The following is an 18166-nucleotide window of genomic DNA, read 5'->3' as shown; positions in this document are numbered from 1 at the left end:
TAAAAATCTAATTGTTCATTGTTTGTTCATGTTAGTTCACAGACCTTTAACTGACATTAACAAATAGAAGTCTGGATTTTAAAAATTGTATTAGTAAATGTTGAAATTACCCATGACTAAGATTAATAAATGGTGTAGAAGTATTGTTCTTTGTTAATTCATGTTAACTAATATAGTATATAATTCTTTATAAAACATTCTAAGATTTGAAATGTGTTTCTGTATGTTTTAAATGCATTACTGCAGTTTGTGAGAACATTATTTGCAGATCCATTACAGAACAGAGTAGGGAAGGATGGAGACAGATTGATGTATCACATTACAGCTCTGCAAGAGAGAAAAGTGATGTGTAGTAGAAAACAGAGAGGGGGAAGAACAAAAGTGAATAATAAGCCTGCCCTTTCCTCTCTGCATCACATTCCATACTAGCCTCCATTTGTAATTTTATAATTTTACACAACTGCTATATTAAATATGCTATTTTTAAAAAAATATATAATATTTATATCAAAATATAAAAATATACAATGTTAACACAATATAACGCAACTGATAAAAAAGTCTTCTTGGGATTTCAACACAGTTCTTACACAGCATGTGTGAGTTTCTTTAGTCGTTCATAATTCCACCAAGATGACCATTTCGCTATCATTGACTTTCATTAAGATCACTTTGGTGGGTGTGGTAAAATTGGTTTAGCTTTAAATAAGAAAATAAACAAATAAACCATATTGACCATGCTCTGTTTCTATTACCAAAGTCATGATAAATTCATTGATGTTACCACTGTTTTCTAATATTAAAGAAGCAAATGAAATTCAATTAAAGAAGCCAGTTAAACACAGGCCCTCTTCTCCATTAAGATGTCTGTTAATATTGTTTAATGAACTTGAGCTGACATGACCTAACAGTGAACAGTTGTAAGCCTATTTAATGTTAACAAAGATTAATGTTATAGAAGTGAAGGTTGTAAGCCATTTAAACACAGGCCCTCTTCTCCATTAATGTCCATTTTTTAAACCTCAGAGCAAGAGCTCCAAACAATCCATACTGACAGCCTGAACCAGATATCCTCCTAAATACCGTTACCCTCAAGCACTGACAAATAAGAAAACGCAGGGATGCGCACACGGGGCTTTCAAGTTCAATATTTCAGTGGTGATCTAATGACAAGACAGCTAATGCCAAGCCAGGCTACAGTACAAGATCTGGCTCAGGGGGAATCAATCTCTCAGTCTTTAATCAAACATAGTTTTATATCATACACTCTTAAAAATAAAGGTTCTTTATTATCACTGATGGTTCAATGAAGCTGACATCAATAGAACCTTTTCAGTGCAAAAAAAAAAATAGTGGAAAAAGGTTCTTTAGGTTATATAATTCTTTGGATTATATAATAGTTTGTCACACTAAGAAAAAAAATGTTATTTTAAGAACACAATCCTTAAAAAATTACAGTAAAAAATGTAAAGCTTTTTTTTTGCATATTTTTAGTGATGTAGAAATACAGTAGTGGACAAAGGTGATATCCAGCCTAGGAAAAAAGACATCTTCACCCTTCATTAAATGTATTCATTTGTTAAAGATATTCTAAGCATACTGCGCAGTTGTGTTTAGAGTCAATTGTTTTATTTGCGATAATGCAATGTAACATTCTAAATTGTGCAGACATCATTTTTACCATTTCTTTGCTTTAAATTATTCAAAATCCTCAAAATGTCTGTTTATTTCCAAGAATAAACTCCACTTTGAATTTTCCATGTGGTCTTGGACATTTTTAATGATTGTACATCCACAGAAAATACTGCTGCTCATATATGTTTTGAAATGTGCATTAAAACCTTTAAGTATATAAAAAATAATGTGTTTTATTTAAAATAACACTGACACAACTCATTTTTAAAATTACTTTTAAAAAATGTGCAATCTCAGTAACAAAGTAATTGTGAATACTCGCACTAACACACCAAAAGCAATATACTGTAAAATTTAAAGTTAAATTTGTTCACTCACATGGTCACTATATCTGTCTAACACACATAAACACATTTTACTCAGCATGCTAATTCATAAAATCCATTTAAAAGCAGCCATTCGCCAAAGAACACTGCCATCCAGCTAGCAAAGCACTTGCACACATGAATTAATGTACATAAAATTAACATAAACAATATAGTAACAAACACTCATCATGAACACATACACACACACAGGTGATGTGCCATTTGTGTGATGCCATGCATGCAGCAGAGCTGTATTATCATTGCTATGGAAACAGAGGTTAGAGAAACATGCAGCACCTTTTTTGGTTTGGTTCCTCGCTGCACACTCAGACGGAGGAGGAAGAGGTGACAGATTAAAGTTTGATCAGTCGGTGTGTTTGTAATGAGCATAATTGTCTCTCACATACAAACACAGCAAGACTCCCACAAAAACAGTGCAATAATATATTTGTCTTAGACAGATCTCTTATAAAAAGTCTATGAAAAAGCAGACAGGTTGAATTCATGCATGTTTGTTTAGGACCCTTTGTGAAAAAGAAGTACACTTTAGCATATTTTTTTAAAAACGAGTACCTAAATAATATGCTTAAGTGTGAGCTGAATGTAATGATTTCAAATTCACAATTCAATTAAAATGTAGTAGGCTATTGTTTACATTTATTTTAAATGGGATTACAATAGTTGCTTTTTTGACCCACTTAAGTACATCTTTATGTGTAATTTCATAATTCTATGTCTTTTAAATATGGTTAAAGTCAACTGCTGAATGCAGTGACAAACATTTATGGTAAAGTAAAATATACTTTAATGTAATTTCTATTGTATGTCATGTATTTGTAATGATGAAGTTGCAGTTTGGTACATTTAATATACATTCATTTTAAAGGTGCTAAAGAGGATGTTTTGTTTTATACATTTTTGCAATATTACTTGAAGCTGTCTTTACTAACTGATAAAAGACTATTTATTAGGTGCACTGAAAGGAATAATATTAATATACATCATCTGTGCATGAGGTAGGGCCTTAAAAACATCAGCCAATCGTTTACGCGATCATCGGCCCTCTGGCTTGTCAATCACTGCCATGACGTTCCTTGTGCGAGATGTGCGCGGCTGCGCGCTCCAGTAACTTTCCACACTCCACAGGCGCTGCATGCAATGTTTTTGTCAGGAGACAGGAGTAACAACTGCAGATTATGAGTTACCTGCGGTGAGTCCGACATAATGAATCCGCTAACACGACACAGCGAATGCCGGTGGTAAACACTCGTGTTCCAATACTCGTGCACGAGTTTTGGGAGTCGTTCCCTCGAAATGAGCTGTGAAGGAGGGGGGTTGTTCTTACGCATGCGCTCATTTCAAAAACTCAGTAACAGTCTTTGGTTTCTCAGTCGACGAAAAGATCCTCTTTAGCACCTTTAAATGTAATATTGAATTGCACAGTTCAAATTATAATCAAGTTCTTTACTTGTGCTTTAGCATGTTAGTCAACACATCAAAATAAGTAAAATACTTCTTTAAAGCACAACAAAATATTATTGAACCATAATGAAACCAAATTAAACCAAAACTTCTAATTTGGCATTAATACAAAGTGCACTTTTTAAAAGTGTACTTAAGTGTTTAAGAAACAAGTGTATTCTTTTAAGTACCCTTAAGTGGTCTTTGATTTCATTAATATTATACTATCTGCAAGTAAAAAAAAAAAAAAAAATAATAATAATATATATATATATATATATATACACTTTTAAGATTTGAAATACACTACATTCAGTAGAATTAAGCACACTTCTTTTTCACAAAAGAAGGACTATATGTGTGTTTGTGTATTTTTTATGTGTGTTATGTATTACAAAGTGAAAAAACATGCTTGTTTAATTCATGTTAGATGTGAAAACGGAAGGGATTCAGAAACATGTTCACTTTTACAGACACAGATACAGGATGAGCAGTATTTCGTGGCCAGAGGGTGTTACTATATCCCCCTCTGCTGGAAAGGAGAGGTAATTCGCAATGCTTTTAACGTAAAGTCGTCAGCCTCAGATGACACATCACTGTCTATTCACAGACCATCTAATGTATATTACACATAAACATGGCAAGAGCTACCTGAAATAATGAACTCTAATCTGATTGGCTGGCACCAAGGTGCACCTCAGGCTGTTGTCAGAGGCAACAACAGGGAATATTGTACCGGGGCCTGTAATAAGGGGCATCACTAAGGTATTGTACAGTTAAGCTGAGCTGTCGAGGAAGAAATATTAATTGGATATGCCAAAGATTTCTAGTCTGGCACCAAATTTTTGAAAGATATTCAGTTCCATTTGAGCCGTTTATAAGCAAGTAAACTACATATTCATGAGGAGAGCTGTATATTCTTCTTTGTTCTAAATAATGTCTTTGAAATAGTATGTATTCTTTACTTTTGGACAGAAGGAAATTCTGTCCCACTTTATATTAAGTGGCCTTAACTACTATGTACTTACATTTAAATTAATCATTTGATACAATGCACTTATTGTGTACATACATGTTTTTACATTGTACTTATATTTTAAAAACACCTGCATGTAATGACATCTGTAATTAATTTCTGTAATTACATTGATTATTACACTGTTGACCCATGCCTTGACCCTTAAACCTACCTATACCACCAAAGCTTTCCCTAACCTTACCTGTATCCACCTCAATAGTGTTTTGAAATTCAATATGAACCCAATAAGTACATTGTACTTATTTTTTTATGTAAGTACATAGTAGTTAAGGCCACTTAATATAAAGTGGGACCGGAAATTCTAACTACACACATTTCTGCTAAATTCTCAGCTATTTTTGGTAGAGCCAGTGACAGACCAGACTATTATTGTGGTAACAACAATTCCAGATAAACTCGCCTGGCATTTAAAAAGTCAAACTATAATTGGTGGCTTTTTGAGATTGGTCAGACAGTCCTTTCCTGTCTGAGTGGGCAGTTCTTGGCCAGAATAAACTGTAAAAGTCTGGCTATGCAAGACTAAACACCTTTTCAAAAGACCACTGGAGTTTTATGGGAATCAAGATATTGAAATCCCTTTCCTCACTCACCACTTTGTTTGACTTTGGACCTTCGATTATCTCTGAGAAGGAAAAATAAAATAAGATGATTACAATTTCATGTGAAAAAATGTGGTTGCAAGCAGATATGTGCATGAAACTGATTTCCAACCTCGTTTCAGCACTTTGGAGGTGGCAGCTTCAGGTGTGTCAGGAGATGTTGTGTCAGCCATATCTTCAACTAACTGAATCTGCAAGAGGTCACAGCAGTTTCCAAGAACATTTACTGTACATGTTTTCACCTGTCAGTGTTTATAAGCAGCAAGCATGTATGGGAGTACCTGTGATTGGCGTACAAATATCCCATGGTTCTCCTGACAGGTGAAATATCGTTTGCCCTGCACAGTCCCATCATTCTTCCCTTTAGGTTCCTCTAGAATGACTCCCACCCATTTTCCAGAGGCAAAGAGGGTGTTTCCAATATATGCCACCGTACCTCGATGACCTTTACCAATGACCTCAACCAGTGAGCCCACCTTAACAGGCCGCCCACCTCCATCTGAACTCATTCTGCTGCTGCCACTACTGGTGGTCTGAGGATGAGAGAGAAAAACCCTTAAATGACAAAAAGAGCTTTTGATTAAATCAAAGAAAATACATCTAGTGTACATGCAGCTACATGTCAACTAACTCTCAATAATTTGCAACTACATGTCCACTCCCAGTTAGAGTATTAGTAGACTGTTAGGTTAGGGTTAGTAAAAGTACTTGGACTCTTTCTGGTTGTCAAATATTAGTGGATCATGTTCACTCTGCCAGGACACATGCGTGAACCTGAGGAGAACTTACTTCATACATCCATTAAAAATCACCTTTGAGACCAGTCACTTAAACATAAGTGCAAAATATTAAAGTAATATAAAAGCATACAAAGGGGTGTCCGTTGATAAAATGTATCCAAGCTTCCATTACTAATTCTGTTGCTAAATGTCACAAACTAGATACGATGGCTGGGAAATTTCTGAGATGTTATTAGAGTGGGAAGCAACACAACTTTGTGATACTGATTTTATACAACAATAACAAGAAGTTCATGTTAAGAAATGTACATTTAAACCCTGTTAAAAAAAAACAGCATATGCTGGTTAGGTATGTTTTGAAGCATGGCCACTGGTTTGAGCTGGTTTATGCTGGTCCTTAGTTGGTCATGAGCTGGTTTAAGCTGAGCTGGAGCTAGTTGCTTAGGCCCAGCACTTGACCAACTTAAACCAGCTCATGACCAGCTAAAGACCGACAAAGGACCTCAACCAGCTGCCAAGCTTCAAAACATACCTAACCAGCATATGCTGTTTTTTTTTTTCAAAAGGGAAAATAGGGTAGGCAACTTCAGAGAAGCTAGCAATAGCGAGCTAGCTTTGAAAGAATAAGATCCCACCCTCCCTTCAGAGCGCTCTCCAGAGCCACACCTCCTCCAAAACACATGAACATGCACAGCCAGAGCAAAATCTGCGGCATTAAATAATGTCTCAAAGCACATAACATCATAATAATAATAATGGACGTAAACGAAGAGCTCTGATTTGTACCACCTGACTGCTGCAGACTCATTTCAGTGTTGATAGTGTTGCCATAGAAATGCATAATTCAGAGTCCAAGAGCAGCTCAGAGTAGAACGTCAAGGTATGCCATCTCTTAATTACGGTAATTATGACATGGCATGAAAGCAGCATTAGCTTGTTGTTTTGGTTCAGGAGGAACTGTAAAAGTTGGCTGTTGTTTGTTTGTGGCGCTCGGTGATTGTCTACAAACGTGCTGATGACGTGCGATGTCTGCGCGAACAGGTACGTGGAGGTATGGAAATTCAGTTTGACAGGCAGGTAGGACATCCTATCACTACATTCGGACTAAACGCAATGATTGGTCCTGAGACTTCCACAGAAGATATACAGTATGTACATTTTTAATATTTAGACCACTTATAGACAACTATTATCGATTGCTATCAGGATGTGCAGAGAGTTTCAACCTGTATAACAAAAAGTGTTTATGAAAAACATTGCCTACCCTACCTTTAACACACAATACTGTCAATTTCTTTGTCTGATTTTGCTGTTTCAATGAAAATAGTTTCAAACGAAGTCACAGCAGAACCACTGCAACACTCTTCAATTCTGTTTGATCCCATATTTTTAACAAATCAGTTGAATTAATCATTCAATGTCTAATAAAGGCAGTTCACATGTTTTGTTCTAGAATGAATCAGCATTTTCAAATGAATTGGTGGAATGAATGAATAAATTACTGGCATAACAATGTAACATGATGCAGAAAGAGTCACAAAAATATCCCCATCACTAAAATACTTACTGACAGTCTGTCTGGAACACACAAACACAGACAAGTGGAGTGACACAAACAGTGAAAAGTCCCAGTGCTGCTGGGACGTATAATGTGTATTGGCAACTCAGCCAATCAGATTCGAACCAATAATATAATAATTTGTAATTAAATGCAATGACATTCAGACATTTTGTGGATTCAAGTTAAAACACTTCAAAAACACTGTACTATACTGAATAGATGATCTGGGGGAGTTGAAGCTATTTGCAGACTCCTCATTAGGTCTCTCATGCCCTCCAGATTGCATGTCTGAGAGGACAATTGAGGGTTATTTAGGAGCACTCAGACCAGAGCTCATGGCTGAAAAAAAAGTTTGTGACGCAGCCTTTATCTTTACTGCAGAAGACTCCAAACAATGCAGAAGCACTGTTACCTGCAGTCACGGTGTGCAGAAACTCACACACACACACCCCAGCTGATCCTGAGAGACCTGCTCCATTTCACTTCCATTTAGTCATTTCAATTGTCTATAATCACACAGAGGCTTGGGTCCAAAATGAGTTTTATTTCTGAAACTAAAAATAAGTAGCGGCCACATAAAGGTAACAAGCAAAGGCACAATTATTCTTGCTGACTCTAATTGTAAACTCTAAATGCTCTGAGGAGGTGGGAACATTAGGTTACAATGTAACAATAGAAAGAGAACACAAATGATAGATGTGACCTCTTCACAACTGGAAAACTGTGCATGGCAGCAGCTCACTGCAAGGTGACATATTCATTCATTATTAGATAGATTTAATATAATGACGTTGCTGACTAATGTTGAAAGATTAAGCTGAATAATACATTGTGAGCACAGGACTGGAGTTACAGAAAACTGACTTATGACTCAGCAGAAATAAATCACTAAGGGTGGAATCCTGTGAAGCTTGTAAAAAAGCTTTAGAATTTAAAATTTACATTTTGATGCTTAAACATTGGAACTTTTCCATATATTTGTCATGTGCTAGACATAAACGTCTCTAAAAGTTAAGACTGCCTGATGCATTTTCTGTTTCTGAATAAGTTATATGTTGTCCATCAAATCTTTCTCCACATGCATTTATTAAAATAGAGACAATATGGTCAAATGAATATATAAACACACATTTGTTTTTCTATCACAGTGGGGACTTATTGATCTCTATTGTTTTTATACTGAACTAATGAGATTTTCTATCTTCTAACCCTAAACCTAATCCATTCCTCACACAAACCTTTTTGCATTTTTAGGTTGTCATTAAGACTTATCTGATATGTTTATTAATGTGTTTTCCTCATGGGGGATGCATTACTATTCACTAATCCATTTAAACTTTGGTTTTATGTTCATAATAGTGCTGTCTAATGTTTTAAACAGGAAAAGGGCATAAGATCTATGTCTGGAAATCTAGGCAGGAAGTTATTACTACATTTAACCATGTCAGCATTGAGAGACTGAAGTTTAGCTATACAGTAAAGGTTTTAGTTCAGTTTTAATATTAGGATTTGGGCTGGAATCAAGTTAAAAAAAATCTAATTTAATATGATTTGTCAAAATGCTTATAAATAAAAAGTTAAAACTAGTTAAATAGTGAACATATTTAAGGATTGATCTGCAACATTTCAGATGACATCAATCTGTGCATGTCTTGTCTTTTTGTTTTTGTTTTTTTGCTGTGTTACTCAGCAAATGTGCCGAAAATTGCACTGCTCCATTACCGGCCTGCAGTAAAAACTGCCTCATACATACAAAAACACACACTGCAATTGATTGTAGCAGTTTGTACACAAGCGAATGCATTTTAGCTAAAAGCTGAGCCTTACAAATTCCAAAACACAGACTGAGCCCACGCATGCTCTCGCTACAACACCTGCATGTCCACACTCAGAGCATCAAACACATCTGCTCATCACTGCACAGAACATACTAATTCTACTTCAATACAATTAAGAAACAAGCATGTATTCACATGTAGGTGTTTAAGGGTGGCAGACAGACAGTATGTGTGTGACAGAAAGAGTAGACAGAAAGGGTCCACTGTATGTCACTCACCCTGCTGTAAGTGTATCTTTTCATCTGAGACATGCTGCTGTTGCGTCGCCGTTGACAACGGGTCCTTGCCTTGCTTCAGCAGCCAGCGCAGTCTTTTCAACCCCCCAACCCACTGTTTGCCTATGTCTCTGTCTGCCTTTCTCTATCTCCACCTTACTCTCATCACTCAAACCTTTGTCCATACGATGAGTGTTTGAGATGTGCGGTTTGGTTCAGCTCCAGCAGAGGCACAGTCTGAACCCCAGAGAGGACACAGGAGAGACACCAGAGGAGGTCCTGCTGGATGTCTGAGCTCAGATGAACCAGCTAACATGTGAATTGTCAGAATGATGTCAGCATTAAATTGAGTTAGAATGTGTGGTGTGTGTGTGTGTGTGTGTGTGTGTGAGCCTGTCTGACCGATCTGTGCTGGTAGGTGAGTGTGTGAGAGCAGTGCAACTGCGCTAATGTCTGTGCTGCCTTCTGCAGGAGAGCAAAAGAGGCAGAACTGGGTCCTAAAGCCCTCCACCACTGAACAATGATCAAACTTACATATTTCATATGTAAATGTACTCTTTGTGTGATTGAAAGACAAACAGAGAACTCTTTCCCCTGGTCTTCTCAAATTTACATACTTTACAATAAGGCCTAATAACAGAGGATGACCAAAGTTATTATTTACAGTGTATGATTACATTGAAATAAAAAAATAAAGAAATATTGACTTAATAATTACTTAAAATTAAAATGACAACTGAATATATAAAAATAAAAGCTAAATTAAAATATTAATAAATATAATATTTATACATTATAATATAATAATACATGAATTATACTAAAATATCACTGGTGCAGCTATTTGAAAAGTGTTGTCAAAGTAATCTAAAAAGACTCACCAGTGTCACGATTCCCCGGCGTCTTTGTTCTAGGGCTTTTATTTTGATATTCTTTTGTCTTACTGTGTCTGGTTTTCATTGCCTGTGTTTGGTTCCTGTTGTACCTTGTTTCTATAGTTACCCTTGTTAGTCTCTATGGTTATTCTATATGGTTACACCTGTTCCTCATTATTTTTTTACTTTTTTTATTTTTTAGTGTGTTTATTATGGATCAACCGACCATTATGGATCTAGCAGCAGTATGCCTCCTCCTCCACACCCAGGATGATCGTTCCCTCGAGGATCATACTAGTGAGGTTTTGGACCTTGCTCATCAGACTTACTGATTTTGTTGAGCTGGTGCTCACAAAGAGTGATTTCTTTTTCACCGTGGGTGAGGTGGAGGAGGACGTAGACAACCACTTGCTCGTTATGGACCCAGCCGTCATGGTCCCCATGCCAAAGCCTAAAGTTGTCATGGCTGCCATGCCAGACTGAATAATTTAAACTCAAATAAATATATGTAATTTGATTGATTTATTTGTTAAGTAACAATGTAAAACCTGAGATAATGTACTACATTAATGCAGAATCCTTCAGGGTAGAGGTGGGTGATATACTGCTAGTCATAATTAACCGGTAGAAATGTATCAACCGGTAGACTATTGGACTATTAAGGCTGATTTATACTTCTGCGTCGAGTGTACGCCGTAGGCTGTGCGTAGCACGCGTAGCATACGACGTAGCCTGACTTGCACCTCTTCAAAAATGTAACAACGCGTCAATTCTACGCGGACCGCAAGCGCTCTGATTGGTCTGCTAGAACCCCTCCCTCGGGTCAAAAAACTGGCGCGGAGCACTCGGAGAAGAGCGAGCACTTTCAACTTCACTATGAATGAAAAACACTCTGTTTCAGAGGACACACACAGTCAAACTGCAACAAAATTCATTACCTATTTGCCGCTTCTCTGCCGTTTCTGTTTGTAAGCTTCTCTGACAACGTACATGACGAGTTGCTTCTTCTTCGGCTTTTGTTTTGATACTCAACATGACCGCGGACACTGCCTCCTAGTGGTCTGCATGCACGTCGACGCAGACAACGACGCAGAAGTATAAATGAAAACAGACGCATAGCCTACGGCGCAGAGGCTCCGGCGTAGGTCCGACGCTGAAGTATAAATCAGCCTTTACGCTCACGTGACGTTGCTGTGCTAAGCGGTCACAAAAGCTTATCATTTGCATGTGTTTTTAAGCATTGTGGTTTAAAAACGAGTGGCAATTAGCAACTCATTTTAGCATATACGTGGGCTCTCTGAGAGACGCGCACTCTCTGTTTCTCAGAGTTGTCTGAGACGCGCGACATGAAGCCGCTGATCATAGAGTGCGTGATGACTGAACTGAGTGCTTTTTGCCGACTAATTGGGCTGAACGGTTAAATACACATATTTGTGTGCCAAAGTGACCATATATTTGCAAGTAAACAGAGCCATTTATGTCTTAAGTGAAGGTACAGTTGAGAAGGCAAGGCATGAGTATAATGGATCGGTGCTTTTGGTCTTAAAGGTGCAATATGTAAGGATTTTGCTGTAAAATATCCAAAAACCACTAGGCCAGAGTTATATATTTTGTTCACTTGAGTACTTACAATATCCCAAATGTTTCCAACTATTTGTAAATCGTGAGAAAATTGCAATTTTAACCAAGGCTCCGGGATGTGTGAGTCGACTGTCAATTGCGTCATACCCGCGTTACCCGCGTTTATTTTGTAGAAACCATGGAAACACCAAAGACGCTTTAATATTTACATGTTTTAATAGACAAGAGAACAACTGTTTTGATATATTTATAGACAGAAAACTAATTGTTATATAGCTCAACACGTTTAGTTTTATTGTTTAAATCTAATTTTCTTGATTTTTTGCGAGTACCATGCTTTACCATGCCTCAGAGAAAAACACTATGTTGTCAAGTAGCTAAAATAGCATAATCAGATGCAGCTTTATTTTTAGTAACAGTAATACAGCATTTTCTCCATCATACAATACGTTTTAAAATTAATTGCATGCCATTTATCAACAAGCCATCCAATATTTAATATGATATTCTAAAATCGATCTATCTTACTGCAGTGTGTCTCAAACAAGTGTCTCATAGCAGCTGCCAAGCAAACGCACAGAGTAATGTTATAAACATAATTTTCAACCCAATCAAATGTATCTAATCTGATAAACAGAGCTGTGTTACCTCATACTCATGACCGGAAAAGCGGAAGCGGCGTCGGCGACTGTGGCATAATAAAAGTTCCGCTGCTCGTGAGGCGTGTGTTGCCCAATCGCTCCAGCGGCCTCATTCAGCTCCAACAACACTTGCTCCTGCTCTGCTTCATACTACAGTAACGTTAATAATCGCATCCATGAACATGATTTCTTCCCGAGTCCTATCCCGATTATTTCCACCGGCTATGATGTGAAGACCATATATACCAAGATTCTGCGCTCAAACTTGGCGTCATCAAGCTACGCCTTTGTTTTGAATAGGCCTCTAGCGGATGAAAAATATTACATATTGCACCTTTAAAGGGACAGCATCCAAATGTACTTTCTGTCATCAAACAAAAAAGAGAGAAAATCTCTCACTGCTTGCTTCTGTATCTTTAATAAGAATAAAGGTACATTTAATTTACACAGTAAAAGATTATGCATTGTTTTTTATACATTTGATTACTTTCAATTATTTAAATTGTGTCTTTGTTCTATTGTAGTTTGTTTTCTTTATCACTGTTTATTGTCTTCAGTAAGCTTGAGTTTTTTTAGGCTAGTATTCTTTTTTTTTTTAATGGCATTGAAAATGGTGATTAAGAATTATGAAATTATGAAAAAAATTGATATCATAAAAACTTTATTTAAAGCAAAACTCGTGATATATATTGTTATCATCGTGATATAAGATTTTGGTCATATCACCCCCCGCTACTTCAGGGTGATAAAGAGAGTCCTGATTACTCTGTTGGGATTTATAATGTGATAATGACCAGCTGACGGTATCCTTTACATATTAATCACTGGATTACTAAAGGCCACCTACGGCTTTGTACAGAGGCATATAAGACTGTGTTAAGGCAGCAGGTCTCTTTAAGACCGGCTGTCTATTCAGCCTCTCTGTTCCTCTCCAGGCCTATTAAAATGTGACGCAGGCAGCTTCCGATATAAAGCCAAACACAGAGAGTGTTCAGTCCGGAGAGGTGCGCACAACCTCGGCAGACTGACAAACAAACACATACACACTGACAGGATTAACACTCTTTATAAACTACAACTGCACTGAATCCCTGGGGGCTTTTTTCTGTATTACACATTCTGCACAGAAAGCAAATGCTGATGTTTGCAACATACTCCCTGTTCACTGATATACAGTTAGAAGGGACAGATGCACAGCTGAAAACACTGTGCTCACAAAAACCAGTAAGCAATTGTGGGACACTCTGAGCAGACATTCAGACAATGCATAAATCACACAATGACAGATTCTATTATCTGACCACTCTGTGAAACAGTGCCTCTCATCTGTATCGGTGGCAAACAGTGGCACAGTGCTCTGTCAGGCTACAGAAATTGAGTGCAACAGTTGAGTTCTGGATGTAAAAACTCTATTCGCTTCTCCATAGGAAAATTGATTTTTAATGATAACTTATAAACATTTAAAGACAGAGCTACTGTGAGTTCAGTCAGTGGTATATGCTTTTGTTGAAGCCATCTGTTCAAATGATGTCAACTTGTTTTAAAAATAATCATGTTTAACAGTGAACTTCATGGTGAAAAACTACATTACCCATGACACGGTATACAGAAAATTCCACAAATCAGAGTCGAGGGGAGCAAATTGCCCCCAAAAAGCTGCACTCTCATGCACTGCAAATGACTTACTTGGGTTGGTCAGGTAAAGTTCAAATATATTCTTTCTAAATATATATAATCAATGACTTTAAATGAATAGTTTTATATTTCATCATTGTTTTAATCTGATTATGCCATTCGCAATGCTTCATGGGATTGTAGTTCATCCGTTAAGTACACAGTCTTGTACCTTTTGTCCAATTTTCTAATAATTTTTTGCTTCAAATAAAAGGTTGTGATGTGATTCACAGTTGGTTGGTTCATGGCTTATAACACTTTAATGACGTCTAGTTTTAAATCCCTATGGAAAAACTGAATAGAAACAAAGACTTCTTGAACCAACACCACTGAAAAAGTGGGTGAGCACTGTAAGCAGGGGAGGTAGGGGGTTTGGTCAGTCGCCCCTCACTGCAGTACACTTGAGATTCAGGGGGCGGAGTCGGGTAGGTTAAAGGATATGTAAAGTGGGAGGAGTTGGATCCAGATCCAGGGGGTGGAGATGGGTAGGTTTAGGGATATGTGAAGTGGGAGGAGTTGGATCTTGTGTTCTGCAGTGAGGACCATCTCGGTTTGGTGGGGAATGAGGTTTGATTGCTAATGCAGAAGACACAAAGAGGATATAAAGAATAACAATATGAGGAGCACATGAAATTCAATGAAAGACTGCATCTGATGCACTTATAAACACTGTTTTATCTTAATTAACCCTTAACTTGAGACATTTTATAGTAAGGATGAGCCATGTAACAACATGACTGTGCATGGCATTATTATAATATGTGTACAGAGGTTTACAATACTGTGGACAAAATTGTCCCCGGAATTAACTGATAAAACCTCAACTGATGATTAATAAATTAATAAAATATCATTTTTATTAAAAAACAAATAAAATTAATAAAATAATGATAATGATAAATAGTGATAATCTCAAAGTTGAAATTCCATATTTATTTATTTATTTATTTATTTATTTATTTATATGCGTCTAAATTTTACAGATAAATAGTATTTATATAAAGTGTATACAGCCTAGAGATTAATTTGGTAATTAAATGAAATTATTAGAAAAAATAGCCTTTTCTGGAGACACATTTAATGACTACTTTGAGCATAAATGAATGAAGAAGGAAACTACTGTATGAAATAAGTATGAAAGCAGTGTAAATTCGCGTACACTTGCTTATTTTCTGTGCAGTGATGATAAACTGATCAAGCACCTGCTTGGTCCGTCCGTTCCTCCCCATGAATAAACAAACAAACAAAATAATAATAATAATTAAAAATTACTGAATAATACAATCTTAACTGTAATTTAAGTAAAAGCTGTAGCAGTGAATAGTAAAAACAATAAATTCAAGGATAGGTCCATAGCCAGCATCAATCCTTCCATCGATCAGCCACCGCCTATTTATACTACAGCCGCTACATCCCTCAACTGATTAGTAGTTACAATCGCAAAAACAAATAGAGGATGTGAGGCCATTGAACGGTTCTTTTTATGCTCTTTATTTCAAACCATGCATTTGAACTTACCGTGATGTTTTTGTGCTGTTCTTACTAAGCGTGCTGTGTCTATTCCCGTACAATGTGGATATGACAGCTACTTCCTGAGGAGCGCTACGTCACACACAGCGGGAGCGCCACGCTGCCCGCGAGAGACCCACTGCTTCGAATGGGAGCGTACCAGAAAATAGATTCTGAAGCTCATTCAAATGATCAACAATCCATTCTAATGTAATGTGACCAGATTTCTGAAATGGAACCCGGAGACATTTCCTATTTGAGTGATCAAAATATCACTGAAATTTCATTTGTTTCCCTATATTATAATGAACATTAATAATTATTATAATGTTTAGTTTGATTTTTTTTGGACTGTTTAAATTGTAAATAGCAAGCAGTTCAAAATAATATTATATAACAAAATTAAGACTTTACAAAAACAGATTATAAAAATAAAACAAAATAAATATCAGAAGATATGATAAATAAAACTGTATTTAACAAATATTTTTAATATTTTCTAAATGTATTTAATATTTTCATTTTCACAAACTGTATACAGCAATTACAACTTTTTAACGTTTCAAATGTTTTATATGTTTGTGCTTGGAAAATACTATCCTTAATTAGGCTTATAATTTTGCATTTTAGGCTCATTTTAAGCACAAAGTATGTGTTTTCTGCAAATGTAGGCCTAATTGTTGCTTTTTTTATTATTATTCATAACTGGGTGTACCTTCACCATATGATATAGTTAAGATGTGTGTTTGAAAATTTGTGTAAAACAATCCCGCACCCCACTGAGGTCCTGTTATAAAGCACATACAAACAGTATATTTTATTTACAGATATATATATATATAAAAAAGAAGGCAACAGGGTTGTAATAACTGGGTTTCAATTGTTTTAATTTACCCTAAATGAACTAAGCTAATATTGGTTTGTAGTCAATTTAGTCTAAATAAATTTGGGAGTAAATATTAGTTTGTAGTTGTTGATAGCCTATATGGGCAACAGGGTTGCATGAGCATTGAGCTTAATGATCTTTCTTTTTCATTTTTATGTTAGCTAATAATTTATCAGACACAAGGGATTTGTGCCTCTAATGCTTAAATTAAATAAATAATGGAATACCAGTGTGCATTGTATTTTTGTAAACATTGACATACTATGTCAATCCTTTTGTGAATCTTTTATTTTAAAATGATATCAAATTAAACATTTTAGACATTTTTTTTCCCACCGGGTGGACGAATACGAATACAAACGTTAATTTTTTTTTCTTCTTTTCTTATTTTAGCATGAAATAAAACCACCAGTCCTGCTGTGTGCATATTTAAACACCATGAAATTGATCAGCCTGGCAGGAAGCGATGGCCACACAAACTCCTTCTCTTTTTTAAACCCAATGCTGTCATACAGCTTATGAGCATCAGTTTGGACCATAGAGGTGAAAAGCACCACCCTCTTCACATCATGTCTGGCAACAAATTCCAGGGCTGTTTTACAAAGAGCTTTCGCAAGGCCACGACCCCGAAACTGCCTTTTCACAGAGATCCTTTTCAGTTCCCAAGCACCTGGCTCCTCCACACAGGGCAAAATGCCCACCGTCCCGACAATAGACCCTTTTAGTTCTGCCACCCAAAAGCAGCTCCTGCTGCCAGTCTGCATGTAGGAGGTCCTGATGTCCAACAGATCCTCACTGAGCCCAAGTTGAATACCCTGCTCAAAAATATACTGTACTGCCACTCGACCAGCAAGCATAACCCCACCGACGCCAATAATGCAGGTCAGAAATGAGCCGGAGAGGATATAGATGAGAAGGAAGATTCCACACAGCACAGCTTGCGTCCATGGCTGCTTCAGGGCCAGAAGATACACAGTTTCAGCATGTTCTCTGAACCCAGTGGAGTATAAGGTCCTCACAGCTGAGTAATCTGCATCCCGATACTCACGGATCTGATACCACAACATCTAGGCTTTAAGACTGAGACTAGAGTGGAAAAGCAGAAGACAAAATATTACAATAACCGCAAGCGCCTTCTCAGTCTGTGAAAGTTTTAGAAAGCTATTAGCTTTTTAAATCACCCCAAATGAATGACAAAGCACAAAATTTTGCAAAGTAGAGTGTGTAAATGTCTGGAGTACCAGTTAAGCTTACCATTACTCAGGCTTGTCCTGCTTTCCTATCAAAGACAAAAAAGCGACCAAACATGCTTTAGTGCTATTATAGGTGCAATTGCAAATAGATGACATCTGAGCAAAATGTTCTCCAAAAAAATTTAAACAAGCTATGTCAAAAACTGCGTTTTTTTCAGTTTAGCTGACTGAGGGTAAAACTTCCTATATGAAATCACATGATCTTTGCAACTTCAGACCACTGATGTTGCTCACAGAGCTAATCAAACCCAGCTAAAAATCAGGTCAGGATGATAAATTCTACTGAAGATT

General features: G+C 36.7%; 2 protein-coding genes across 6 annotated transcripts in view; both read right to left on the bottom strand.

Annotated features, from left to right (window-relative positions):
- dctn1b (dynactin 1b) overlaps positions 1-15877 on the bottom strand; it is a 36235-nt gene extending 20358 nt beyond the window's left edge. The window contains exons 1-5 of one of the 5 annotated variants that reach the window (XM_048204573.1): positions 15746-15877; positions 5384-5635; positions 5215-5293; positions 5094-5125; positions 2301-2321 (exon numbers count right to left, since the gene is read on the bottom strand). In XM_048204573.1, coding sequence (XP_048060530.1) covers positions 2301-2321; positions 5094-5125; positions 5215-5293; positions 5384-5611 — 360 coding nt within the window. In that variant the 5' untranslated portion in view covers positions 5612-5635; positions 15746-15877. Of the gene's footprint in view, positions 1-2300; positions 2322-5093; positions 5126-5214; positions 5294-5383; positions 5636-9459; positions 10165-15745 lie in introns of those variants that run through there. The other 4 variants (XM_048204570.1, XM_048204571.1, XM_048204569.1 and 1 more) reach the window with 4 other exon arrangements.
- Positions 15878-16892: 1015 nt separating this feature from the next.
- LOC125276750 (probable N-acetyltransferase camello) lies at positions 16893-18121 on the bottom strand. The gene is made up of 2 exons (XM_048204574.1): positions 17877-18121; positions 16893-17708 (listed from the first exon to the last, which is right to left on the bottom strand). The coding sequence occupies exon 2, from the start codon at positions 17687-17689 to the stop codon at positions 17012-17014; it is 678 nt and encodes a 225-aa protein (XP_048060531.1). The 5' UTR covers positions 17690-17708; positions 17877-18121; the 3' UTR covers positions 16893-17011.
- Between the last annotated feature and the right edge of the window lie 45 nt (positions 18122-18166).

This window comes from Megalobrama amblycephala, linkage group LG10 (genome assembly GCF_018812025.1).
Source record: "Megalobrama amblycephala isolate DHTTF-2021 linkage group LG10, ASM1881202v1, whole genome shotgun sequence".
In the NCBI taxonomy this organism is placed as follows: Eukaryota; Metazoa; Chordata; class Actinopteri; order Cypriniformes; family Xenocyprididae; genus Megalobrama; species Megalobrama amblycephala.
The sequence above is the reverse complement of the archived record's forward strand: the minus strand, read 5'-3'. Positions and strand labels throughout refer to the sequence as shown.